Source organism: Pan paniscus, chromosome 23 (assembly GCF_029289425.2).
Source record: "Pan paniscus chromosome 23, NHGRI_mPanPan1-v2.0_pri, whole genome shotgun sequence".
NCBI lineage: Eukaryota > Metazoa > Chordata > Mammalia > Primates > Hominidae > Pan > Pan paniscus.
Window position 1 is genome coordinate 31,938,116 of NC_085927.1, and position 26,594 is coordinate 31,964,709.

At 53.3% G+C, this 26,594-nt stretch overlaps 2 protein-coding genes across 5 annotated transcripts in view; one reads left to right on the forward strand and one right to left on the reverse strand.

Moving 5' to 3' along the window:
- LOC117978458 (uncharacterized) overlaps positions 1 to 26,594 on the forward strand; it is a 57,563-nt gene that overhangs the window by 22,206 nt on the left and 8,763 nt on the right. The window contains exons 8-12 of one of the 2 annotated variants that reach the window (XM_063603080.1): positions 2,686 to 2,802; positions 5,168 to 5,526; positions 10,349 to 10,473; positions 16,843 to 16,985; positions 17,988 to 18,130. In XM_063603080.1, the coding sequence (XP_063459150.1) occupies positions 2,686 to 2,802; positions 5,168 to 5,526; positions 10,349 to 10,473; positions 16,843 to 16,985; positions 17,988 to 18,130 (887 nt within the window). The remainder of the gene's footprint in view (positions 1 to 2,685; positions 2,803 to 5,167; positions 5,527 to 10,348; positions 10,474 to 16,842; positions 16,986 to 17,987; positions 18,131 to 26,594) is intronic. The other variant, XM_063603081.1, reaches the window with a different exon arrangement.
- Positions 980 to 13,562, reverse strand: LOC117978709 (ral-GDS-related protein). Of its 3 annotated transcripts, XM_055105615.2 has the most exons (13): positions 12,398 to 13,562; positions 11,799 to 11,960; positions 9,759 to 9,931; positions 8,176 to 8,369; positions 7,707 to 8,035; positions 6,724 to 6,939; positions 6,249 to 6,352; positions 5,680 to 5,749; positions 3,997 to 4,071; positions 3,440 to 3,514; positions 2,824 to 2,847; positions 2,350 to 2,471; positions 980 to 1,840 (listed from the first exon to the last, which is right to left on the reverse strand). In XM_055105615.2, the coding sequence occupies exons 1-13, from the start codon at positions 12,536 to 12,538 to the stop codon at positions 1,801 to 1,803; spliced, it is 1,725 nt and encodes a 574-aa protein (XP_054961590.2). In that variant the 5' UTR covers positions 12,539 to 13,562; the 3' UTR covers positions 980 to 1,800. The 3 variants fall into 3 exon arrangements, with proteins under 3 accessions (XP_054961590.2, XP_054961591.2, XP_054961592.2); XM_055105616.2 differs by lacking the exons at positions 9,759 to 9,931; positions 11,799 to 11,960; positions 12,398 to 13,562 and adding exons at positions 2,039 to 2,129; positions 8,495 to 8,673; XM_055105617.2 differs by lacking the exons at positions 9,759 to 9,931; positions 11,799 to 11,960; positions 12,398 to 13,562 and adding an exon at positions 8,495 to 8,673.

Genomic DNA, 26,594 nt, shown 5'->3' on the forward strand with positions numbered 1-26,594 from the left:
GTCACCATAGGAAGGCCGATATCTCTTCAACATAACAGATTCCATGCGCTTTCTGTGTATAACCAGTGGTGGGATTGATAGGTGAACGGGTAGTTGTAATGTAAAATGTTTAAGGCACCTTCAACTGCTTCGCTTCATGTGTCTAGTAATGTACCTTCCCACCAATAATTTATAAAAGTGTCTTTTTCTGCGTTTCTATGTTGGCCATTGCCTGTGAACGTATGGGTTTTTTGTTGTTTTTGGTAAGTTTCATTGTAATTAGAGTGAGAGGTATCTGAGTCTGGTTTGCACTTAGGCATTTGTGTGAGGATTAGTGAAGTTGAGCAGCTTCTCTTTGACCTGTCAGTCAATTTCGTGTTTTCTCTTCAGATGTGCCTGTTCAGGTTCTTTGCCCAGTTTTAGCTTGGGTATTAGGTTTTGTTCATTTTTCCAGTTAAGAGTAGTGTTAGTTTCTTGTACATGTTAGATAACAACCCCTTTCACAGATGATTCTGCTGAACTTTCTTTCAATCTGTAGGATGCCTTCTTTAATGGTTCATTGTTTCTCTTCCCCATGCGGAAGCTCTAAAATGATGTTTAGTCCTATGTGTTTGTATTCACGTTTTTGTTTTCCATCCAAAAAGAACAAAAAATAAGAAAAAGTATTGCCAAATCAATTGCATGGTCAAAGGGTTTCTTGCCATAGATAATTTTTGGTTTTCTTTTCTTTCTTTTTTGCAAACTGCGTGCATAGATACAAGTTTTGCCGAAATAGAAACTCCCGCTTTTCTTATAGGAGCTTTGCGGCTCCAGGATTGGATTTAGGTGTCTATTTTGTGTTGATTTGGGGGTATTACATGTTTCAGACCCTGAAATGTTGATTTCTTTGGCTTGTTTTTGTCTGATATCCCACAATGGGGGTTGTGTTCAAATTAAGCTGTGGGACATCCTTTAGATACTGGGTTCAAACAGTTCTGACCTTCCTTGATGTTCATTTAGGGGAGCGGTGTCAGAAGGTCTGGGAAGATCCACAGTGGAAAAAGTTTATCTGTATTTCGTGGAGACTGATGGCCAGCTCCCTTCTGCCCAGGACTTCTGGAGAAGGCCAGCCCTACCACTTGCTTAAATACCTCCCATCTCCAGCCCTTCAGTAAATATTTAAGTGATTTGTTAAATATTTAAACCTTAAGAAAGTTGAGTAACCCAGTGGAACTTGAATTTAACTAGAATTTAAGTTTGAGAGTAGCTGGTCAGTAGACCAAATGTGACATACTATGGGTGACATAGATTGGGTGACATACTATGGCTTTTAAGGGGTTTTGTTTTGTTCTGTTTGTTTTCTTAAACAGAGTTAACAATAATTTGAATAAAGAAGGAAAACATTAAATGCTTGGCATGTGTAATGTGAACGCTATTCCATGACTTGTTCAGCCATAGCCTCAATTTGACATGCTAGGCTATGAATCCTAAAGACTGGTATATGGTTACCGCACAGGAGTTACTTTTCTCATTCCAACAACTACAGAACATTTTGAATAGCTTTTTAAAATTTTATTTTAACGAAAGTTAAGAAAAAACCCTTACTTATCCACTAAAGAAAATAAACATAAAATGGTCTCCCGCGTGACTCGCAAAAGTCCCATGGCCTGATCCTGGCCAGCAGGAACAGTTGGTGATGAGGATCCAGGGCAAGATGCAGCTGAGCTGCCAGCCTCCTAGATGTGGTTCCCTGGTGTCTACGGTCTGGGTGAGGGATGGTGCAGAGCCGGTGTTCTGGCCAGCATCCCGGTGGGTTCCCAGCCACTGCAGGATGTTGCCGGCCTACGGGTTTTCGGGCTCCAGCTGGCAGGACAGCTTGTAGCTGCAGGACAGAGAAGGAGCTGTGAGGCCACCATGAGCCACACATCAGGTCCCCTGTCAGTGCCTGCCCAGCTGGAATCCTGGGTCCCCAGTGGTCCCCATGCAACAGGGCTTGATGCTGGCCGTGGAGTCATGGCCATAGGCTCTCTGCAGCTGGCCACGGGAGAGCCTCCTCTAGGCCAGGTGGGATGGCTCACACCTGTAACATCAGTACTTTGGGAGGCTGAGGTGGGTGGATTGCTTGAGGCCAGGAGTTTGAGACCATCCTGGACATCATCGTGAAACCCCATCTGTACCAGAACAACAACAGCAGAACAACCGGACATGGTGGTGTACAGCAGTAGTCCCAGCTGCTTGGGAGGCTGAGGAAGGGCTTGAGCCCAGAAGGCAGACATTGCAGTGAACAGAGATGGTGACACTGCAGTGCAGCCTGGGCGACAGAGCCAGACCGTGTTAAAAAAAAAAATGGAGAGCCTTCTCCCACCCTCAGCCCATGGGCTAGGCCCTCACCTCTCTTTGTCACTGAGCTGCTCCATTCTTGTGAAATAGGTGACAAATTTCTCAAGAGGCCGAAGCCTGTAATTCATGGCAGCCACTTGGAGCAGCTGCATTTCCTGCAGAACTCGGACCTCCTAGAGACAGAGGACAGGAGGCTGACAGGGCCTGGGTGGAAGTTGCTGCGGGGGCCTTTGGCAGGCAGGGAGAAGGGGCTGGTCCCTGGGGCAGTTTTCTGAAGGGGTCCCATGCAGCGCCCCCAGCCTGTTCTCAGAGTTGGATATAAACAGCCCCTCCTGCAGGAATTGGTCTTTGATTCCAGTGCTTTTCCTATTTTCTCCACTGGGATAGGTCCCCTCCTCCTGTGTGTGTCAAACACTTCCAGTAAGCCTAAGATGTAGAGGATGGAGCCGGGGAGTGTCCTGCCCAGGGTGGACTGTGACGTCCACATCCCCACCCTCATCCAACGTGAGTGCCCCAGCTGCTCACCTTGCTCCTCTTGTTGGTGTTGCCCTGGAAGGCAGACAGAGTCCATCAGAAAGGCCCCTGGCCCACAACCAGCCCCACCCCACCCCTTCCCATGCTGCACTACTGCCAGGGCCACCAGGGTCAGGGGATGTGCACATGACAGGACTTGGACCTGCCTCAGGCTCCGGGCTCTAGAGCAGGGGGAATGGGAGCTGAGGCCCAGGGACCTTCTGCCCCAACCCTCTGTGATGACAGACAGGGAAACTGAGGTCTCTCATAGAAAGAAAGCGCTCAGTGACCTTGGAACTGCCTGCCCTTGGAGAGGCTCAATTTCACCCTCCTATTACGGGACTACCCTAGGGAGAAGCTGAGCCCAGTTCAGCCCACACCTCAGCAGCTTTGCAGTCAGGCAGCTCTGCAGCTTCACCACTCAGGAATAGGGCCTGGTGGCTGCCATGGAGCCTCCATCACTCAGAGGTGATGAGATGGGCCTGACACCCCCACCCACAGGAGCAGCTGTGAGGCTCTTAGGAGAGGAGGTTTGCCAAGGGCTGAGATCTAAAGGCTCGGTCCAGGACCCTCTCCTCCCAAGCTTCAGGATCTCAGTTCCCAAGCACCCTGCCCCAGGCTCACTCACATCCAGGTCGTCCGGGATGGCCGAATCCAGCCTCTGTAACTCAGTCAGAAAATCCCCCAGGAAGGGGACCACACCCTGTGCCAAGGAGGGGTGGGGAGGTGGGAGGGGTAGTGGTGATGAGTATTGGCCCTCAGGTGCCTGCCCAAGGTCCTGTCCCATGAAATCCCATCAGCCCCTGTCTCCCAGAGCCCCCTCCTCAGGTCTCCCGGTTGGAGCAGCCAAAGACCCTCAGCTGCCTTTCCCAGTTCTCTGCCTCCTCTATCCCAGCTGACCTCCAAGTCTAGCAAGCACTCCTTGTTAACCTCTATGGTGGGATTTTAACAAGTCACAAAGGCCTGTGGTCCCAGCTTTACCCTTCCCCACATCTAGTCTGAGTCCAGCTTTCCCAGACCCTTCCTCTGGTCGCTCAGATGGAGGTTTTCCAGGCCCAGTGGCCACAGGAGGACAGGGCTGGGGAGGAAGCCCCCGCTGTCTTGATATGGAGGCCTCCAGCTGGCGGGGAAGGGAGCCCTGTCCTCTGATCCCCTGCGGCCCGTCCATGCCACAGGCTCACTCACCTTCTTCTGCCTCCGCAGCCTCATCTGGGCTCTCTGGGGGTTCCTCTCCTGGGTGGCCACCTTAAAGCTCCCCGCCTGCCAGGTGTCAGTGACAAAGACAGTGAGGCTCTCCTCCTCTCCCCCAGTTACACCCCAGCCACCCCGCACTTGGATCCCCAGGGAGTGGTGGGAGCCACCTGGCACCGTGCTCATACCACTGGCCCAGATCCACACTCCCTGTGTGTGTCACCCAGTCTTGCAGCCGGGCCTCCCTGAGACTGTTTCCCCTTCTGTAAAGAGTGATGCAAACCACAGCTACCTCACAGGGCCTCTGAGGGCTCAGTTTCCTGTAGCTGTTGCCATTGTTCTCACCGTCATCCCTCTGAGGAAGAACCAGGCACGAGCACCCTCAAATTGCTTTCTTTTCTTGAACTTCATTTCTACCCTGTGAGGCCTGCACTACAGGCTCAGCATCCCTTCATTTTCCAGATGAGGAAACAGAGGCCCAGAGCGGGCAGTGGCTCCCCAGGGCCCCAAAAGAGAGGACGCCTCCTTCTGCTCCTGGAGGCTCCGTCTCGGCTGCCTTCAGCCCACATCCCAGCACCACCACCCATCAGGGTCGTGTTCTCTGGAGTCTTTGAGTGTCTAGGTCTCCAGCCACATACAGTCGTGATGGGAAAGGGACAGGGCATTTTAGGAGACCTGGTTAAGTGGCACCTGCCTATCCCAGCCCCACTGGAATCTCTGCCACGCAAACTGGGTTTGAGCCATGCCAAAGGCTTCGCCTCGCCAATGATCCCCCAGGGGAGTTCCGTGCACGGAACTCTCTCTTTCTCCACTGAGGAAGTAGCCTCCTGATGCGCCATCTCTGACTGCGATGGCAGGGTTTTCCAGAGTCCTGGGTGGGGTGACATGTTGCCTTCTCATTTGCATGGACGATTCTGAGATCTGGTCAGGGAGGATCCCCTAGCAATGTATGAATCCCCCAGATACTTGTCATGAGCATGCGTCGCTGCTAACCGGTGAGAATCCTCTGACATGACCGTTTCTGGGTGTCTGCAAAGGGCAGAGTGGGGAGTCCCAGCAAACAGCTACGTCTGTCCCCAGTATGCCCATTGGTACCCAAAGCTGGGCAGTTACTGGACTCCCTGCCACATGAGCTTCCTCTGTTGTTGTTCCCCCTCTCCCCCAGTGCAGGCCAAGGCCCCCTGCCCATGGAGGTGTGCTGCAGACAGCAGCAGCAGCAGCAGCAGCAGCAGCAGCAGCAGCAGCAGCAGAGGCCTGGCTTCCTGAGGAATTGCTGGCCGGTTTGAGGAGGGAAGGAAGTCCCACCTACCATGATCACCCTCCAGCCTGGAGGAAGCTCCATGCCAGCAGCATGGACCAGCATGGGAGCCAGAGCCCTGCTAATGCTGCAGCTCATCACCCCTGCTCAGCAGCCCAGCAGCCCAGCAGCCCAGCAGCCATTGCCACATCCCATTTCCAGGGCCTCCTGCCCCCATGCCCCCACGTGCCCATGGACCGACACACCACTCTTCCTGTTGGCCCAAGGTAGGCATGGAGGGAATTTTTCAAGTCCACTTTTAGTAGGTAAGTCAAAACCAAACAAAATAACCACTCCACACCTGGTCCAATGCCCTTCCCAACTCACTCTTTTCTCTGACCCTGAAACACTTGTCCTGCATCTCCCAGACTCCACTGTACCTTGATCAGCAGGTCCCTCTTCACTGCAGTGTCTTTTTTGCAGAGTTCTTTTAGCTCTTTCATGCTTTTGCTATGGGCAGAGGAAAGAAAGAAGGGGAAATTTGGGAATCGGGGGAGATTTGTGAGTTCCAGTCCCTTTTGTTTGAAAACCCCGTGAATCCCAGCTTACTGGGTGAGAGTTTTCAGTGGAGTCCTCTGATCACAGGGGCTCCAGAGGACCAGGGTGGGACCTCTCATGCTCCTCCCCTGGGCCCCATCTCCACTTCACATGAGCCACTGCGTGTTTACAGTTAGCTTTCAGTTGGACACAGAGTTCCACTGCTGGGTACAAACACCTGAAAGCCTCCAGTTGGCTCCAGTCTGTTCCTGATGGTGAAAAAACCTTAGTCCTGAGTTGGAAATCCTTGCCTAGGAGTCCAGGGCAGCTTAGTGACCACAGCCACCGGCCCATCCCTGCCTCCAGTGTCCCTGGACTCCAAGAACCTTTCAGAGTCATTGAGGGCACATGGGGGGAGACCTGTGAGTCCCTAGGTCAACCCTGATGCTGCCATGGAGAGAGCCCTCCTCACCTGGACACTCCTGCCCACGTCTTGTGTAGCTGACCTATTGGGTTGCTGCGCAGAGCAGAGACGATGACGTGCACCGAGGAGAAGTTGTTGAGGCTTAGGCACTCCTGGAGAGGGAAGAGTGAGCTGTGCGGTTCAGAGTAGAGCCCGGGCCACTTCAGCCTCAGCCCCCTCTGCTGAGATCTCCCCTCCTGGATGAAGCAGAGGCCTGGGGAGCCTCAGGAGGGCAGACCTGGGGCCGAGTGGATGTCACTCCTCTAGGAGGATTTTAGTTCAACCCAAGGAAGACCCCAGGTCGGAAGTGAGCAGCCACCACTGGGCCGTGGGAGTCAAGGTGAGTGAAGCTCTGGCAAGAAGAGCCTAGGGGATGTGCAGGGTCCAGGCCAGAGATACAGATGCCGATCCTGAAAGCCGATGGAGGAGAAGAGGAAGTTCCCCATTTTTAAAGAGGGAATCCCCAGGCCCAACCATAGCTTACCCTGGCCACCTTGATCCAGTGCTCCACCACCCTGGCCCTGTCCCGGGCACTCATGCTGTGGTCCCCGAGGCAGGAGGTGGTGATGCAGTTGGTGAGCCTGTTGAAGTGTGCGATGGTGGCACGAACTGTGGGTGCCATGTGCTCATTCCCCTTCGGATGTCGTTGGCCCCAGATGCAGCCCAAGCATTCGTAGAGCACCACCTTCTTGAACAGCTCCTTTGGGGGAGGAGGAGAGTGTCACGGACACAGCACACTGCAGCTCAGAGTCACCCACAGTCCCAGGCAGGGACTGAGCTCACAGTCATCCACGGTCTCTGGCAGGAACCAAGCTGGAGCTCAGAAAGCTTTAAAATGGGCTCCAGACTTGTGGGAGTCCCTGGGTTTGGTTTTCTGCCCCCGAGGGACCTGAATGCATCATGGCCCAGAACCCAACAAGGGTGGGAAGAGAGAGTGACATTTTCTCCCAGGCCATCCACACTCCAAGAACTAGAAGGTGGCTCAGGCCTGCCCATCCTGAGGCCTGGTCTTCCTCCCATCCCAATCAGCCCTCTACTACTCCTCTCCGTACCGGTGCACTTTCCTTGTGGCAGCTGCAACTATGGGCTCTGTTTGGGTGTCTGCCATAGAATCCAGTATGCATCAGGTACCTAATAAGTGCTGAGGGTAGTGAGGCTCCTGAGCAGCTGGGTGAGTGACCCATGGCCCTGCCTGCGCCACAGTGAGCACCTGCCCTGCCCTGCTTTCTGTCCATCCCCTGTCACTCAGTCTGCACAGTCACTCTGTGCAGCTGGCGCTGGTGATGTCCCATCTCTGCTGTCCACATGCAGACAGGGAAGGCTTGTGGGTGAGGAAACTCATCCAGATCCCACGGTTGGTAAGAAGTGGGGCTGAAATTGGACCCAGGGCATTGGCTGCTCCTCAGGGAGAGGCTGGTCTGAGACAGCTGGTGCCAGAGACACAGCCTGCAAAGCTCAGCTGCTCACCGCATCCATGAGGGTCAGCTGCTCTGCCAGCAGCCTGGGAGGGAAGGTCGTCATGTCAGGCAGCTCCTCACTAGGTTGGTTCTTTACAGACCCGCGACAGGGACAGGAGGACTCTGGGGCTGACTGTGGCTCCAGCACTGTCCCTGGAGGGGGCCCTTCCCCTGGTGCTGGTGCTGGTGCTGGCCCTGGTGCTGAATGTAGATACCCGGGCGCACCCAGGGCTGCACGTGACTCTGGCTCCAGAGCAGGCCCCAGGTCCGCCAGCAGTGGTGGTGCTGGCTCCAGGGCCGGCATTGTTAATGCGTGTTGCCCAGGACGTGGAGCAGGATCTGGAAAAGGAGAAAAGGTCACCACACCAGTCATTTTTCACTGGGTTTTCCAAGCACAGAAATGACCGGGTGGAATTTAAGGGAATTGTAGCCCGAAAACACCACCCCCGGAAAGTCTTGCAGACTGCAAGCCCCCTCACCATCTGGCTTGGCCTCGTTGGGCTCCGGAAGCACCAACTGGCCTAGGACAATTTCCTGATGGTCCTCCAAGCCCAGTCCAGGCCAGGCAAAGTTCTTGAAGGCCAGCTTTATCCAGAAAGATGACTGTTGCAGGGACTGATAGCAACCTGAAGAGTTTTCAGCTGGCCAGGTGAACAAAATGGAGGTGGTGGTGCTGGTGATGGAGTGGACAGCTGAGTCAGAGGCCTGGTCTTCTCCCACACAACCCTACAGGGCACCCTTGCATGGTTCTGGGTCCCTGGCCTCTTGCTGCCTGTGCAGAGGACAGCTCCACCCTACTCCAAGCCATCAGTACTGTCCTGGAAGGGGCAGACCTGCCCATGCAGCAGGGCTGTACAGACCCCCATAAGCCCTGGCGTCCCACTGACGTTCTCTTCCCAAAGGCCCTGGAGCACAGCACTGTACACCTGGGCACTCAAGACTGCAGCTGCAGGCAGATTTGTGAGCAGCTTCCTCATCAAAGCTCCAGATCTGGGTCCCCTGGTCCTGGGGTTAGGAGGGAAGGGGCAGATGTCGGCGGGGGAGGAGGACAGGGAGAGCTGGGAAGCCACGGTGCTGAGGGGGATGGGTCTACTCAGTGGCCAGCTGTGACCCCAGCCTCCCCTCTGCTTTGCAGGGGACCTAAGTCTCCATTTACAGAACTCACTATTTGCCTCTTGTGGGGGAAGTCCCCAGATGTCAGCCTTCTCGTGGGAATTATAAGAAGTATGAGCCCCAGGGCTCCTTTAGTCTCTCCCCAGCCAGAGTCCACATATTTTCCCCCATGTTTTGTGGGTGAAAAGGCCCTTCAGAACCCTAAATCCACCCGGTTTATATTTGTTGCTGGGCTGCGTCATTCTAGTCAGAGTCTGGGAGGATGCCACCATACGTAGAGGAGGCCATGAGGGTCTCACCTGTAACATTCTGTAGATGTGACTTGTTTATTCTGTCTACTGTGAGTGCCTGACTCTGAGTAGAATCAAGGCCGGGGGATGTCATCTGCTTTGTTTATGAAATGATGCCAAGCCCCAAGAAGAGCGATGCACAAATGAGGTGTTTTGAATGTATGTGTTGAATGAGTGAACCCCAACCTTTGGAGAACCCCAGTGAGCCTCTCCAGATGTCTGAGTGGGCCTGTGGCTCCTTTTTCAGCACCAAGGGACCCCTCTTCTGTCTGTGTCAAGGAGAAAGACCAGCCAGAAGGAATCTCAGACATCCTTTACCAGTGCCATCGCAGACTTGGTTTCTATGTGTTTTTCCAAACAGTGAGTGATATAGGCCATTGAGGCAGAATGCTGAGAGCTGCTTCAAGTGAGGGGGAAGAGAAAAGTAACAAACATGAATCACAGCACCCCCAGCAGATTTTCCAGAGTTTTAGGCTCTAGGGACCCCTTTGTTTGCTGTGTCTTAGATCATTGAGTCCCTACAAGAACGCTGTGAGGTTCGTCTTCTCACTACTCCCTGTTCCAGAGGAGCCAACCGAGGCCCCGAGAGGTGCATCTTCAAGACAGAGCCAGTAGGGGACAGAGGCACCTCTGTGTCTTGGAGGGGGATGGACACTCACCTTCTAACCAGTAGTTCCAAAAAGTGTGGCACAGTGATAAAGTCCCAGGAGGGGCCCAAGCAGGTGGCATAGGAGGAGATGGGTTTAGTTAGAAAGGCTGGAACCAGGGACTCCAACAGCTTCTCCCCAGTGCCGGGCTGGAAAGTTAGCATCCTGCAGATCTCATTTTCATACTAGGGGGACAAGGAGGGACATGGGAGTCAGTGGTAACACCATGGACCACCAGAGGATCGGGATCTGGAACTCACACCAAGAAGCACCAACCCTTCAGGGACTTGTGCATGTGGAGAACCTGGGTGCCCATGGTGAAAAGCGTTCTAGGCTTTCAGAGTAACATTGCATGTGAGGATGGAGAATGATAAAACGATTCCTGCCTTCAAGGCATTGTCCCGGTGTTTGTCAGCTGTGGGGCAACAGCACCCTCTGTGTCAGCAACCTGCATGAAGAGCATCATCCCTCCAAGTCCTCAAGGCCTGGGGAGGCCTCATCCCGTCCTCATTTCAGCAACAGCACACAGGACAATACGCTCTAGAAGAACTCTTTGACTTAAAGGTATATGATTGTTTTTGTTCCTTTAACATGAACGTGAGTCTGGAGAAACAGCTACGGCCATCCCAGCCCTGGCCAAGGGGAAAATGCCGGAAGACTCCAGGGTGGGAGGAAGCGCGTCCCAAGGCCCAGGATCTGCGAGGCGACTCGGGGAAAACGCAGGCAGGTATTGAACCCGTGAAAGGTTATGCAAATGTATGTTTGAAAGTGGAAATGAAACAAGGATTTTCTCTGCCACACAGACAGCAGGTTGGCAAAAAGTTAAAAGCATGTTAGTATTCAGGGGAGGCTGCGTTCAGAGAAGCAGCTACCTTCAGAGGCTGCTGGTGACCGTGTGACCAGCTGGAGCCCTTTTGGAAAGTCCACTAGCTAGAGCTGTTGAAAGTTGATATCTGCATATCCTTTCACCCAGATATCCCTTTCCTGGGTGTCTGTCTGCTGCAGGGGATTTGTTTATTTTATGGGTTGAATTGTGTCCCCTTCCCCAAATGTAACTGTTTCTATTCTCCACCCCAGAGACTCAGAATGTGACTGTGTCTGGACACAGAGTCCTCCAAGAGGTAATTCAGGTGAAGTGAGTTCATTAGGGTGGCCCCTAATTTAATATGCCTGGGGTTCTTACAAGGAGAGGGGGTCAGCGCACAGAGAAGTTCAAGAGAAGACCCTGTGCTGACTGAGATAGAAGTCCGCCATCTCCAAGGCAAGGAGAGAGGCCCAGAGAAACCACCCGAGGCTGACAGTTTGACGTTGGACTTCCAGTCTCCAGAATTGTGAGGAACCAGATTTCCGTGGTTAAGCCCTTCAGTCAGGGTGCCGTGTTATGGCAGCCCTGGCAAACTGCTCCAGCCTGTTAGGACACGCATAGGATTATGCTCCTTGTAGAAAGGCTGCCTCAAAAGGGAATTTTATCATGACAGGCTCCACCAGCACTGAGAGGCTGACCCGCTGTGGAAAATGGCCTCCCTTAAGGAATGTTACAATGACATGCGAGGGTACAACTCCTGCCTGATGGGGCTGCAGGGATGAGTTCTGTGAGATGACACTTTAAAGACTAATGCATAGAGTCGCTTCACCTTCTTTTGTTGTCATCAATGCACCCCCCCCACCCCCACCCCTTGTTTGTGCAAAAGTGTTGGATTTTAAGTCCTGGAGGAGGTCTGGCAGGGCAGTGGAGCTGCCTGTTGCTGGAGCTCCACTTAGGGTGGGGAGTTAAAATGATAACAGTGTGAGTATTTTTCTGCAATGTTACCATTGTACTCAATTCTTAAAGCAACATGCCGAGATACTCCTGGCATAGCCTGAAGTGAAAACAGAAGGATTTTCTCTGGTCTTCCTCTGATAGGTGAAAGGGACTTTGCCTGTAACCAAGTTGCCACTGGGGACTAATGGCAGCCAGATTCCTTTGGGAGAGGACAGTGGGTCACTCAAGTGGGAACGCCCTAGGATGGAGCTTAGGGAGTCCCCATATTCATGTCTGAGTCCTGGGCCCACCTTGGTTTTCACAAGTCCTGTCTGTGGAGACCCTTCTGTGCCCAATCTCACCGCAGACCGGCACTGGACGTGGTTGGTGGTGTGGTGCACGTGCCCTTCTTTGAAGAATATGGAGAAATTGAATCCATCCAACAGCTCTTGTTTGGTCTGTTGTGCGGAGCTCTGCAAAGAGAGTGCCGAGATCCAGGCCAAGAGGTGTCAGTGGCCTGTCTGGCTGACCCCACAGTGGGACACCCCCATTAGAACTCATCCCTGGCACCCCCTTCCCCAACAGGATTTGGCACATAGGAGCGTCTGCATAGACCTCCAGCCAGAGAAGCCTGAGGTCTCCGGCAGATGACAGCTTGAGGACTTGGGATTCAGATCTGAGCAGACAAACTGTGTCCTTGACACTCACCTTCCCATCCTGCCAGGCACGGCCTGGGCTGTGAACCTGACATACCTACCAGGCTCCAAACACCTGACAACCTACCTGCTCCTATCCAGGGAGGGCCCCTCATCTCCTGTTTCCCCCAAACAAATGGGGAGGGGCTTGGGGCTGCCCTGATGGGCACAGCTGAGGCCTAGCCTGGACGGGCCTGCCCTGGGCCCTGTGTTACCTGTGGGTGCCTTCTGGCAAAGGGCCAGAGGCGTCGAGGGCGAGGGTTGAACCAAGGTTTATATTCTCGGGAAAGACTCTCATTTTGGCCTCTTCTGCGACGAGGAGGTCGGCAGCATATCGGGACACAGCAGGAGAACATGTTGTTCTCTCGAGCGTCGCCTACGAAGTGAGCTGGAAATGGGGCTGTCTCTAGAATGTGGGTGCCTAGTTACCAGAATTGTAAGTTCTGTTGGGGGTCTGTCGGCAAGGAAGTGAGGTCACATCTTGTAGGTTCCATCCTGTAAGCTCCTCCTTTCCATAAGTCCTACTCAAAGGCCCCTCTGGGCTTCTGACCGCTCACCCTCCCCCGTCAACTCCTTACGTATTCACCATTATGAAAAAGTGTGCCCCTTCAGCACCTTGGGAAGACCTGGATATAACCAGGGTCCCAGGTTTGAGGAGACAGTGCTGGGTCAAACAGCCTTTATCTTAGCAGTTGTGAGACCCTAGAGAACTCCTTTGGTGTTTTGGGGTCTCCCCAGCATGCACAATGGGGGTTATGCTAGCATCTCTTTCCTAGGGAACTCATGAGGTATGTTTGAGATAAATATTTAAAAACTCATGGTGTGGTGTTCCCTGTGGATATTGCACACACTTAGAAATGGAACAAATACAAGAAGGGGTGAGAGGTAACGTGGAATGCAACTCCAGTGGGCCTGGGGTCCACAGTGTGATCTCGGGAAAAGACACTTTTGCTCTGGGCCTCGTCTTTCATGCTGCGCCAGTAGAAGCTGAGATTAAATGAAGTTCAGACATCCTCCCCCTATGACATTGCACCTTCCAGTGCCTTCCCATTTTATTTAGACCCAGACCCTGTGCCTCATCTCAGCCTAGGGTGGGCAGCGTCCACAGAGACAGCACTGAGGCGTTAGTGACTCCCTTCTGAATGGTGGAATATGACACAGATGATGGAATAGCACTTCTGGGCTAGTTCAGGCTGTTACAGCAAAGAAAGAGCCGTAACGGCCTGGGGAGCTCATCAAAAACAGAACTGTATTTCTCCCTGTTCTGGAGGCTGGAAGTTGGATATCAGAGTAGCAGCGTGGTCGGGCTTAGTGGTGACACTGCTGCCCCATTCATTGAGCTTTTACAGGTGCTGTCCTTTCCTTGGAGGACACCTCAAGTTTAGGAGTATGGGTAGACCTCCATTCAAAGCCCAGCTCCCCCTTGTAGCTTGGTGATCGTGAGGAAGTCATAGAACATCCCTGTGCCTGTTTTCTCCTCTGAGAAATGGCGTTAGTGAGAATTGTTTCCCTTTTTAATCACAGAAAATAAAGCACGCGAAGAAGTTAACTCGGTGCCATTGGGCAGAGGGTGAGAGGCCAGCAAACCGGAGAGATCAGCTTGCCCACATCAGTGGCGAGGAGTGCGGAGAGTGGGTGAGGCTGGGGCAGGAAGCAGGCCAGCCTGCCAGAGCCCAGGAACAGGTGAAGGGCAAGAGTGAGCTCCTCACCCTGAATTCTCAGGGTTCACAGGCATGCAGGGGCTGTGGGGAGTACAATCATCAGGGCTGCTCTCGTTCCCCTGGTTCCCTCCATATCTGACGTGGTCCCAGGGCCCCTCTCCCTGTGTTTCCTCTCTGCCCTACTTTCTTTCTGGCTGCCCTTCCAGGACTCATTTTTGGCCCTGGTAAGGTGGAGTCTTGAGGTAACTATAGGCCTATTAATAACTCCTCTGATGTTCAACCTGCCATTTGTTGAGACCTCTGAGCTTAGTCAGAAATCTGCTCCTGCTGGGACCTGAGACCTGAGAGAGGGCTGGAGGGAGCTGACAGTGCAATGGCAGTTTTCCCTGGGGCAGCCACTCCAGGGTCTATTGGCAGGTATCTGCCAAACTGGAGCTTTCTTTTGGGTGTCTGGTGTTCTGAGGTGTGATTTTCCCTCTGAAGATAGGCTGAGCCCCAGGTGGGTGCCTTAGCCTCAGAAATGGGTCCCCCTGAGCTGGGAGCTGTGCTCTACCCTCAGTGTCCTAGGACACCTCACACCTGGCCCTGCCCATTCTGGCTTCCGAAGCCCACAGAGAGGGTCTGTAGAAATTGCTAGATACGAAAGGACTACAAATAAGTCATAGGAAGTGTATTTACATAAGGCAGTGGTTTTCAGCCATTACTATATGTTTACTTCAGCAAAGGCGAAATTTAAGAATGTTAATACCCTGTGTCACCCTGCAGAGATTTGGATTTATTTGATGGGGCAGGAGACAGGCATCTTTGGTTTTGTTTTGTTTCGTTTGTTTCTTTTTTGAAAGCGGGACTTTGCAGTGTTGCCCAGGCTATAGCGCAGTGGCACCATCATGGGCACTGCACCCTTGATCTCCCAGGCTCAAGGAATCCTCCCTTCTCTGCCTCTCAAGTAGCTGGGACTATGGGCATGCACCACCATGCCATGCTAATTTTTGTGTTTTTTGTAGAGGTGGGGTCTCACTGTTCCACCCAGGCTGGTCTTAAAAGTCCTAGCCTCAAGCTGTCCTCCTGCCTCAGCCTCCCACAATGCTGAGTTGACAGATGTGAGCCACCATGTCTGGCCTGTTTCTTTGAAGAGCTCCCTTAGTGTTTCTAATGGGCATCCAAGCAAAGAAGATTTTGCTGGCAGAAGGCTCGTGGAACCCTACTGAGGCCGCATCTTCTTCACAGCCAGCAGATCATTCCCTGAAGTGTCTGCTTGGCAGTGCACAGGCTGTTTATATCCTGGGCTTTGGGGAGCTGTTGGGTTTGGGGACTGGCTGGCACATGAGTATTGGCTCTGGGATCTGTCACAGCCTGGTCCTGTGGAACACCCAGTCTAGGATCCTCCTTCCCAGACCACCATCCTGCCTCTCACTGCCCCTATGGCAGGAGACCCAAGCCATGACCCCATGGTCAAAGGCATCCATGTACGGGACCGAAGTTGAGTGACTCATGTGGGGAGGGGCGGGGCACAGCTGCTTGCTGGAAGGGTGTTGGGAAGTATTGGTCCATCAGCTGTCATGTCCACCTTTTCCTGCTGAATCGCAGCGATCCTCAGTGGTCTGAGAAGCGTGTGGCACCTGGGTTCTTGGCTGGCTGAGCTGGTGCTTTTGCAGCCTCTTTGGGGCTCTTGTATGTGAGGTCTCACCTGAGTTGCTTCAGGAAACCTTTGACCCTCAGGCTACCTCCTGCTTAAGAGCAGAGCCTTTGTGTGGAGATCTGGCTGGCCTCTCTAGCATCCAGCCTGTCCTGTCCTGTTATGTCTCGGTTTGAGGTTGTGCGGAGGGGTCTCTTCCCATAGAGGAGGCAAGGCCAGTCGTGTGGGTCAGAGTGAAGCATGGCGATCCCAGCTGGCTGTGCCCGGCCTTTGACTGGAGGAGTCTGAGAATGACCAAGCCTGGGGAACTGCCCTTCCTGGGAAACAGCATGTCTCCTCCCCTATTGTGGAGTTTCTGGATGTGATCCAGAGTGTGCTGGGCCTCTGTAGCATGTGCTGGGTGTAGCTGTGTGATTCAGGGTGGGAGGTGCAGGGGATCATCTGCTCTGAGCCAGATAAGGCCTGGACAGGACTGGGGAGCAGCCCTCGAAGCCAGGTCTGATGGGAGAGTAGTCATGGGTAGGGAGGGGACAGGGTCACCAGGGCTGCGTGTCACCTGTTCTTGCTGCTTTGTCTGCCCTGGGAGTGAGAACAGAGGTGGGCTGCTGTGGACCCACTTTGGCTTCCTGCAAGCAGGTGTTCATGTGGGGAGCAAGGCGGGTGGGTGGGGGACAAAGCTGGTTTCTGAGGTGTTGAGTGGTTCTTTGTATGTCATTGTCCTTTTTCTCTCTGCCTTCCCCAACAGCTCTGCTGTAGCAGCCCATTGACCAAGTAGGTCACTCAGAGCATCCTGGTCCTACACATAAGCGTTAAGGCCCCTGAAGGGCCAGAGAAGGCTTAGGAGTTTCTCAAGAGTGAGCCCAGGGTGGGAGGGGGCCAGAGTCACTGAGAACAGCCCATTTGAAAAGTCAGGCAGAGGGATACTGAGCCCTGGATATGCCTGCCTGGCCTGCGGTAACCATGCCAGCAGGGTCAGGGCATTTGGCCAATTGCTGTCTTGGTGGAGGCAGGAACGTCTTGCTTCCCCAACCCCTGTCTTTTTGTCTCCAGTATCCTTGGAGCAGCTGCAGGGTGGGTAGTGGGGTGTCTCTCCCAGCTGCTTGAAGAGATGAGCCTCCACCCGGCTGCCTCTGCCAGGGGAAAAGAGTAATGACTGCAGCAGGGAGAAAAGCGAGCCCAGCCCCTTTTAGAATCAACCCTGCTGCTCCGATTCTAATTTTCAGTTCAGATTTTGCAGGCCTGAGTGTGGGTCCCTGAGTACCTGCCCTTTGAATTCTTTTGGTGAGGACTGAGCATTCCCCCAGGAGCTTCTCATCGAACCCCAAAAACACGGCCCCCAATTCACCACCTCATCCCTTCCCAGGACCTGCTGAAGCTCACACCCGTGGACCACCCAGACTGCCTGCCGCTACAGGATGCCCTCCGCATCTCCCAGGACTTCTTTCTGGCATCAGTGTGGACATTGACCCCGCTGGACTGCAGTCACAGTGGACTCCCAAGGGGCAGGTGAGCTCATGGCGCAGCAAGGCCTCACGCTCAGGTTGAGGAGCCCAGAGTGGACCAGATCCCCAGTCCCTTCTCTGATGGCACAGGCATCTCTCTGTGCCCTTTGTCTCTGCAACCCTGATTCCCCATTCCCAGCCAAGGAGAGGTCTTCGATCCCTGGTCATGCTGATTTGATTCCCTGTGGCATTGTGGGCCCTAGGCTGAGAGCTTTAAGCCCAGTCTCTCAATAATCCTAAGAATCCAGTGAGCCAGAAGAGGGCACAGGACCAGAGAGTCTCTCCAGGTAGGCCACACAGTCTTTGAGCTGTGTCAGAGCTGGATTGTTTACCTGTGGCTGGCTGTCTGGAGGCCCCAGGCATTGTCCCCCACACCAGGGAAGTTGGCCTGTGGGTAACTCATTCTTGAATGCAGACACCTGCCTATGCCATCAGGGTGACCCAGGAGGGTGAGGGAGCAGGACATCTCAGCCACTTTAGATTGACTTGCATGAGCAAGAGCCAGGAAGGGAGCCCCACAGAGGGAAAGGCTGGTATTAGAGGTGGCCAAGGCCATCCAGGTTGCTGGAACATTCCACATGGGCTCCTGGATGTCAAACAGCAGTTTCCCTGGGGGCCCTTCTTGGTGGAAGGGTGGGGGTTAGTCCAGTGAGGGGAAACAACACTCAGCATGAGAGGCACAATTAACCCCTGTGGGTCGGCAGTCTGGCCCAGAACAAAGGCTTCCTGACCGATAGAGGTTGTTATGTGGCCCTGAGGAGTGAAGACTGCCTGGGTTCATGCTGCTTTGTTAACATTTGTGAGTGAGGGGCAGGTCTGGAGAGTGTCTGATGGCGCATAAGGAGCTGTTTCTGTGCAGTTGTTGGTTCTGGTTTGCAAAACCATGGGATATCACTAGTTTGTTTTACTCTGGGGATATCTGAAAAATCTCTGGAAGACTTAGAGTAGCATCGGTTATAGGTCATCTTAACTGTACGGTTTCAATGCACGCACCTACATCTCCCAGTGTACGCAGGTCACACGGTGTGTCATAGAGACAGGAAGGACTGGGACAGATGGTTGCAGCCCCGTGGAAGCCCCCCTGACTCTGAGGGTGGCTGAGGAGAAACTCTGGAAATCCTCATGGAGTAGAAACCATCCAGAGCCCAGGTGAGAGGTGGCTGCAGGTCACCCCAGGACACTTCTGCAGCCCCGACCGAAGGCAGCCCGGGGTCTCCCATCCCCTGGGTATATTTGTTAAAAATGTGTCCACCATATATGAATCTGGGTTTGGTATTTGGTTCCCTCATTGTGTCTTGTTCTGTATTTTTGTGTTAATGTCAATACCGTATTGTTTGGACCACTATAGCTCTTCTATGTCATTTGTAATCAGGGAGCATAATACATCCATGTACTTTGTATTTCCCAGTGGTGAGATTGCTAGATGACATAGTAATTGTATTTTTAGTTTGAGGAGGAACTGCCAACTATTGCTCATAGTGTGTACACCCATTTACATTCCCACCAGTAGTGTCTAAGAGTTTCCCTCTCTGTAAATTTACACTTGTGATTGCCTTTTTAAAATTCTGTTTTTGCTTTTGGCAACATTCATTTTATGTGGATGGGGACACTGTCTTAGTGTGATTTGATTTAAATTTTTGTGATGATTAGTGATGTGGGCAAGCTTTTTTTTTTTTTACCTGTTCATTTCCTGCCTTCTTTTCAGAAATGTCTATCAGTTCTTTGCCCAAGTTTTGTTGGATTAGTTGGTTTTGTGTATTTTCCTACTTTATGTTAGTTTCTGGTATATGTCAGATGAACACCTTCAGCTCCATGATTCCTTATACTTACCGCCTCACAGCATCCTGTGCTCATTCTGTCTCTTCCGCTCAATGACCACTGCCTGTGTTCCATTCTTCTCCCTCCCCAGGGCAGGGCCCAGACCTCCTGCCTCCCATGGAAGCCTGGCCCAATGCGGGGCCAGCCACATGGCACAGTGTCCAGGGCCTTTCTGAGTGGTGGACAGGCCAGTTGGCATGGAAAATGGCGTCTGGGGTTTCTGAGTTGACTGTTGAATGCAGACTCAGCCCACTCAAAACCAGTCACCACCACTGCCACCCAAGCAAGCCACCTGGGAGCCTGGAAATTGCTCTGCCCACCTCTTGCCATGGGCACAGACACATACCATAGGGAGGACTGCCAACAGACCCAGCCCACCTGCCCCTGGTCCCCAAGGATGACATTCAGGGGTCTGGGGATCACCCCAGCCCACCAACCACAACCTGTGTCCATGCAGGCTCCCACAGGGCCTAAGGACAGGCTGACCCCTCCCAGAGAACCCCCACCCAAGTACCCAAGTACTTCACCCAGGGACCTGGGTATAGACCTGCCCTGCCCTCCACTTCTGGCATGTGCTTGCACCAGCAGGGGGCCTAACAACAGGCCAGACCACCTGATGCCAGCATCAGGTCCCATGCCATCGTGGGACCTGGGGATCACCCTGCTCTACCCATGAGCACCATCAGGGGCCCCGGGGCAGGTTCATCCCACCTGGCATATGTATGCATGAACTAGAAATGTGTTTGCCTGCTGGGCATGGTGGCTCACGCCTGTGATCACAGCACTTTGGGAGGCCAAGGCGGGTGGATCACCTGAGGTCAGGAGTTTGAGACCAGCCTGGCCAACATGGTGAAACCCTGTCTCTACTAAAAATACAAAAATTAGCCAGGCGTGCTGGCATATGCCTGTAGTCCCAGCTACTCTGGAGGCTGATGCAGGAGAATCGCTTGAACTCAGGAGGCGGAGGTTGCAGTGGGCCAAGCTTGCACCACTGCTCTTCAGCCTGGGGGATAGATTGAGACTCCATCTCAACAGCAAAAAAAAAAGTGAGAAAGAAAAATGTGTTTGCCGCTGTGATACTTTCAACAACTCAGAGACATGGGGAAGCAGTTGATACGACATAAAAAAAAGCGCGTGGCAGATCCAGCTGACAGATGTGATGGCAGTTCTGCTGCTATGAAAGCAGTCTTTCTTTGACATTAAGGTTTGTCACAGCTCTTGAAAATTTGGCAGTGAGGTTGAAGGTCTCTCAGAAATTCCACGGATCCTTGTATTGCGTATGCATGAATAAAGTTAGAAAACTTCTTTTATCTTTCTCTAGAAATGAATATGAACTTGGGTTAACTTTCTGAGTCAGTTCCCTTGGAAACCTGGAAAAGGTGGAATGTCATCTGTGTTGGGTTACCAGACTACAAATAAAAATGGCCCAGAGTTGGTCATCATTATCTGAATTGGGAGAGCTATGAATGAATTGTAAAACAATGGGGGCATCTCGAGTTAGAGAAGAGTATTTGCAATTTTTGAAGTCTGCCATCAATTGGACTTTGCTATTGTTAGAAATGTTTTGAAGTCTGTGGTCAACTTTTTCGTGGCTGGCTTTGGAGAAAAAATCAAGAGGTAAACCATACTTTGGGTTTCCCTGAGCGCAGTGGTGTTTGTAACCAGGCATGTCCGTTGCTGGGACCCTTGAAAACTTTGACCATGGGACTGTTAAAAGAAATCTCAGTTTCTTTTTGGGACACAGGCTTCTAAGCTTGGTAGCCCTGTGCCCACCCATGTGACCTTGTTGCTTTGCACATGAGGTGTCACTTGGGGAGCAGGATCCAGAGAATAGCTCCCGGCCTGAAGTGTGGACAGCCGTGAGGATTCCTGCTAAAGACACAGGCAGGATACATCTGCTGGCACACGGTGTTTCGTGTCTTGTATCCTTCTACGTGATACCAATGGCACTATTGGCTTCATGGGGACTATTTTAGTCGTGTGAATGTTAGATGTATAAGTGAGCTAAGGCCAACCGAGGGCACAGTGGTGTGTCAGTGTCACTAATCATCAGAGAAACACAAATCAAAACCACAATGAGATCTCACCCCAGTTAAAACAGGCCTTTGTCAAAAAGACAGGCAATAATGAACGCTGGTGAGGTCGTGGGGAAAGGGGAGCCCTCAAACACTGTTGGTGGGAATGTAAACTCCCGACCTCAAATGATCCGCCGGACTTCTCAGCCTCCCAAAGTGCTGCTGAGATTACAGATGTGAGCCACCATGCCTGGCCACAAATGGTATCGTTTTATTTTATATGCGATGGTTCGTTTCAAGTATATTGAATACAGTTCCCTTCTGCCCGTTTGTGTTGTATCACAAAACTCATATTGAAGCTCTAAAACCAGAGCATTTGTAAGCCACTCCTGGATTTTGAATGGGGCATGGATGGACTCAACCTCTTTTAATTCCTCCAAAGAATCCCATGAGATTTTAAAAAAACTTTCACTTTAGATTCAAGGGGTACATGTGCAGGTTTGTTATGTGGGTATATTGTGCAGTGCTAAGGTTTGGGGTATGAATGATCCCCAGCACCCAGACAGGACCCAATATGTAGGTTTTCAGCGCTTGCCCCTCTCCCTCTCAGCCCCCTGCGGTTGTCCCCAGTGTCTATTGTTCCATCTTGATGTCCATGTGTACCCAGTGCTTAGCTCCCACTTGAAGTGAGAACGTGGTATATGGTGGCTCACGCCTGTAATCCCAGCACTTTGGGAAGCCGAGGCGGGTGGATCACAAAAAAAAAAAAGATAAAATGAATAAAGGCTACAAATAAACAGTCAGATGAAGAGATAATATAAGGCAAAGACTGGAAGACTCCCAAGTACAGAAGTTTCTGTCCTAATGGAGTTGGACACATGGATGAGTTGGTTTTTTTTGTTGTTGCCCAGGCTGGAGTACAGTGGCACTATCTCAGCTCACTGCAGCCTCTGCCTCCCGTGCTCAAGTGATCGTACCCCTCAGCCTCCCAAGTAGCAGGGACCACAGGCATGTGCCACCATACCCAGCTAATTTTTTTGTTTATTTTTGTAGAGATGGGGTCTCTCTATATTGCCCAGGCCGGTGGTGAACTCCTGGGTTCGAGCCATTCACCCACCTCGCCCTCCGGAAGTGCTGGGATTAGAGGCATGAGCCACTGCGCCTGGCCGTGGATGAGTTCTTATTCACCTTCCTGTCGGCCTCCACATGAAGTTCCCCAAACCTTGTCCTCTTTGGCCTTGTAAAAAATATATATAATTAAAAAATTAAAGACAGGGTCTTACTATGTTGCCCAGGCTGGTCTTAAACTCCTGGTCTCAAGTGATCCACCCACCTCGTCCTCCCTTAGTGCTGGGATTACAAGATTAGAGATGCCAGCTGTCAGGTGGCTAGGTAGATTCAGTGTAAAGTCCTAGAAGACGCATTTTAGTAAAAACAGCTAGCCACCTGACAGCTGGCATCCATCCATTCAGTGAAGATTGTTGTGCACTGTGGATACTGTGGAGGAGGCAGCAGTCGCAGCCAGCCTGCAGAGTGAGATGCAGTGCCGGAGGGCTTCAGGAGGAGGTGGCATTGTGATTGGTGTCTGAAGAGTGTCTCCATGATAATGGAGTCAGTGCAAAGTCCCAAAGACCGGGAAGGAGCAAGGGGAAAGGACGGTTCATATCCAGCTGCCCCACTCCAGAAAAAAAAAAAGGAGGAAAGGACGGGTGCCAGCAAGGTAGGACAAGGGGGACCTCTGGAGTGTTTTTTTTCCAGTGGGGGAGGGATGTGCTCAGATGTGCATGCCAAGCGCCTGGGCTGCAGTAGGGAAACAGCAGAGGGGCTGGGACCTGTGATTGGGAGTCTCCAGGTGAGAGGGGTGGCCTGTGGGGACTGGGGATCAGGTGAGGCTGGGAGTGGGGTATAGAGGTGGGAGCAGCTGGACAGGCCCAGTGAGGATGCAGGGGCAGCTGCCCAGGGCTAGACTCTGGCTGCCCTGGTGGTAGGAGGTCTGGGGAGGCAGCTGCTTAGCTCAGGCTTGGGCACGTCCATCTGGTGTGTCTGAAACATAAGCCAGCAGGGCGCAGACTCGTCAGTGAGAGCATTCCTGAGCCCAGTATCCAAGAAGCAAGGGAGGTCGGGAAGGTGCTGCTATGAGGCAGGGGGAGGTCCCCAGAAGTCCAGATGAGAGCATGGCGTGCGTGGAAAGTGCTGCCCAGTTTTGGCATCAGTGAAGTCACAGGGGGCTGTGTGTGAACAGGTGTGCTTGGGCATGTCACCAGGGAGGCCTTGAGACATGAGCGGGTTCGGGTTGGCTTTCCTGGAGACCAGGACGTGGGATAGTGTCGGGGCTGAGGCATGGACAGTCTTCCTGCACCCCCAACCCCTCCTTGGAGCTTTCAGACACTGCAGATAATTACCAGGTGATGTGATAAATACTACCTGTGGAGGGTGCCTTGGGCAGGGAGGACAGGGCGGCCAGGAGGGGTACCCTTTGGGCCCCTGCTCTGAGCTGCTCATCAGGAAAGGTGAGAAGCTCCTACAGGCCTGGTGTCAGAGCCTGGTGAGACCCTGTGAGGTCTTGAAAGTAGCAGATGCTCCCTGCAGTCTGTGTGTGGCCGTCTCAGGGAATCCACCCAGTAACTGTTGTAGTTATCCCTGCTCTCTAGGTAGGAGACTGAGGCCAGGAAGGGAAAGGCTGCTGTGATACCCACACTATCAGTGGCTGGGGTTGAGTTTGAACCCAGGGACTCTAGGACCCATGCCTCTGCCATCCTGCCTCTGAGTTTGGGAGTTGGACTTGTTCCATCAAGTGCCAGGCCAGCCTTGCTGCTGAGTGCTCCCAGGCATTCACAAGCTGACAATTCTGAAGGGCCCACGCACTTGGCCATGCTTCAGTCTGTGTCCTCACATCACAGGTGGGTGCTGGAATAACAAATGCTGCAAATGGCACTGGGGGTGTTGGCCAGGCTCTGGGGGCACAGGAGCTCTGCCCATGCCCACAGTTGGCCTGTGCTGATGTCCCTCCATCACAGCTGAGTGGCACCAGCCCTTCCATTGAGCTGAAGTCTTCCTCCCATTCCTTCAGTGTGGTCTTTGTGGCTCAGAGAATTTGTGGCCAGGCACAGGATCTGGGGTGGCCCCTGTTTCTCTGCTCTGTGGCCTTTGACAGTGGGCAGGATCTGAGGCCAGGCCCACCTGCAGCAGGTGTAACAAAGAGGCAAATTGGTGCTTAATGTTGGGAAGAACTCGCCAACCAAACACAGTCCCACTATCTTTGGAGGTAGTGAGCTCCCCATTGGGGAAGGTATGTAAGCTGACCTTTCTGGGATGCTGGAAGATCAGAGGGCAAACACTTGAGATTCCGTGATCCTAATATTGACTCCAATGCTATGATGCTTGGATTTGAAGTCAGTTCTATTTAGCCAGTTTACCAAGTGTCTCCTTGGTGCAGGACACCAGGAGACACAAAATGTCCTGGATAATATTGGGTTTCTGGCTCCCAGGGGTCCCTGAGATGTTGTTCCAGTGGTTCTGGAGTATGGGCCACGCACAGCTTGCATCTGGACCCATCCGCATTGCTCGCTCATTGTGAGCCTCATGACTGCAGTTGAGGATGTCATGCCCCCATGCGCCCCCCAACCCCACCCTGCCATGGCCTTCACCATGGCCCACTCAGGGCACGAGGATTTCCGGGTGATTCCTGTGGTCAGCTTCCTGGACCTGACAGTGGGGTGGGGCTGCAATGAGACGCCAGTTGCAGGAAGTGGTTTGCACAGCCTTCCTGGTGTCATGGGTCACTGTCTGGCCGAGTGGCTTTGGGCAGGTTCCTTCCCCTCTCAGCCTGCAGGTTCCTATGCCAGGAGCTCTCTTCTTGCCCCACCAGGGCCTTGTTTTCCCAGATACAGAGGTGGGGCAGATCCCAGCCCGTTGAAACAGACAAGGTTTTGGAGGCCACATTGGGCCCATTTCTCAGAGGGGCAGTGTGGCTGGGTGCTGAGCCAGGCACTGGACTGGCCCCTTGAGCCTCCTGTCAGGCTGAGGCCCCCGAGGCACTGTGGGCTGCTGGTGCCAGTACACAGGAGTGATAAGGAGATGAAAGTCACTAGGATGGTGGGGCGGCACCCCCGCCGGGCTGTGTTTGCAGCTGCCCCTGGCTGGAGGCCAGCTTGGCCCTGGAACGCTCCTCAAGGAACAAGGACACAGAGAGCCAACTCAGCCAGCCTCCACCTAGCACCCCAATCAGCACTCCCTTCTTCCCATGACCCCTACCCTCTGCCCGGCTCCTGAAACTGGCCAAGGAGCTAATGGACACCCACCAGGGTCTTAATGAGTGAGCCAGGGTTAATGGGTTACTGGGCCCGGTGACACATTGACCAGCCTCCCAGGGCTCTCAAAGTCCAGACTGGCCTGGCCTTGAAGGTCTTAGCTCGGCCACCTCCTTTTCCAGCTTTGACACCTCGGGGCTCAGGACGGGCCTAGGGTGGTCAAGAGGTCCCCTGCAGCCCTCACTTCCTGGAAAAGGCTCCATTTCCTGGCCTTCAGGCTCAGGTGGTTCCTTCTGCCTGTCAGGTCCTCCCCAAATCCAATCCCACCTCCGGCTGGATTCCCAAGGCCCCTATTCTGGTGTCTGCCCCTCCCGTAGGGCTCTTCCCCCTGGGGTGACCATACTGTCTCATGCCCAGCCAGGTCAGGGCTCCTTGAGAGAAGAATCTGGAGGGGCCAGGATTTGATGAGAGAATGAATGATGGAATGAAAGAAGGAATGTAAGCGTGCACCTTGCTGAGAGTGACAATACTGGCAGGCTGCAGACCATGTGTGGACCTCGATCTGAGGGCTGAGAGGCTTGGGCCTGTCAGCCCTGTGGGGGCACCCACCCCATCTCATTGAATGGGGCAGAGCAGGTGAGGGTGTGATGGATGGATGGGCCTCGTCCCCCTGCTCCCACTGTCTGGGGTCCTCTGTCAGCCTGTCTTGTCAGACCCCTGAAATTGGGGGTTGAGGAAGGACCCTCCTGGATCATGTGACTCCCTTCAGTCCAGGTGACCAGGGTCCTTGGAGTGACATCTCTTAGAGCCCCACCTGTAGCTCTGCAAGCTGGGGAGAGGGCCTGTTAGGAGAGGCATCCCCTGCCCTGGGGTTGTAGAGGTGAACTAGGCTCCTTAGACCTTGTGGGGCCTCAGATGCTTACATCTCCAGCCCCTCCTGGCGTGGGCATCTGGCTGCAGCCCAGCTCTGTGGCCCCATCTCCCAGGGAACCTTTGGTCTAATCTGCCTTCCACTGAAACCTGGCCTCATTCAGCCCCACCAAGGCCGTCAGAGCTCAGGTCTCTCATTCAGGGTTTGAGACCCCACCGGACTCAGACCTGCAGCGGTCCTAGATCACACAGCCCCAGGGATGGGACCAGCAGCCAGCCATTGTCCCACCTGCAGCAGTTCTTGTGCCTTTAATGCCTCTCCGGCACCGCACTGCCCGCCCCCATGCTGCCTGGGGAGGTGGGGAGGAGAGGAGCTGGGTCACAGCGGGGAATCTTAGCTTGGTTTTAGTGTGCTGCTGGACGACCAGATCCAGAGTCCGGTGAGCCAGTGAGTGAGGGCAGCTGGCTGTGGCCCAGCGCTGTGTGACCCGGAAGAGCCACTCACCCTCTCTGAGATGCTGGACATCATAGGTGGGGAAGCTCAGGCCAGGGGACTCCCAGGAGTGTCTGGAGGCCTGAGTCCCATTCTCAGCTCTGCCGTGTGCTTGCTGTGCTCTAGAGGAGTTCCTCTTCCTCTCCGAGCCTCGGTTTATGCACCTG

Bases quoted from the DNA above. Each gene is read 5' to 3' on its own strand.
- LOC117978709 (XM_055105616.2), bottom strand. From the start codon at position 8,673: ATGAGGAAGCTGCTCACAAATCTGCCTGCAGCTGCAGTCTTGAGTGCC. The intron at 6,940-7,706 runs GTGAGCAGCTGA...CCTCCCCCAAAG, and splicing joins AGCTGACCCTCATGGATGCG to GAGCTGTTCAAGAAGGTGGT. The intron at 2,848-3,439 runs GTGAGTGAGCCT...TCTGCCTTCCAG, and splicing joins CCATCCCGGACGACCTGGAT to GGCAACACCAACAAGAGGAG.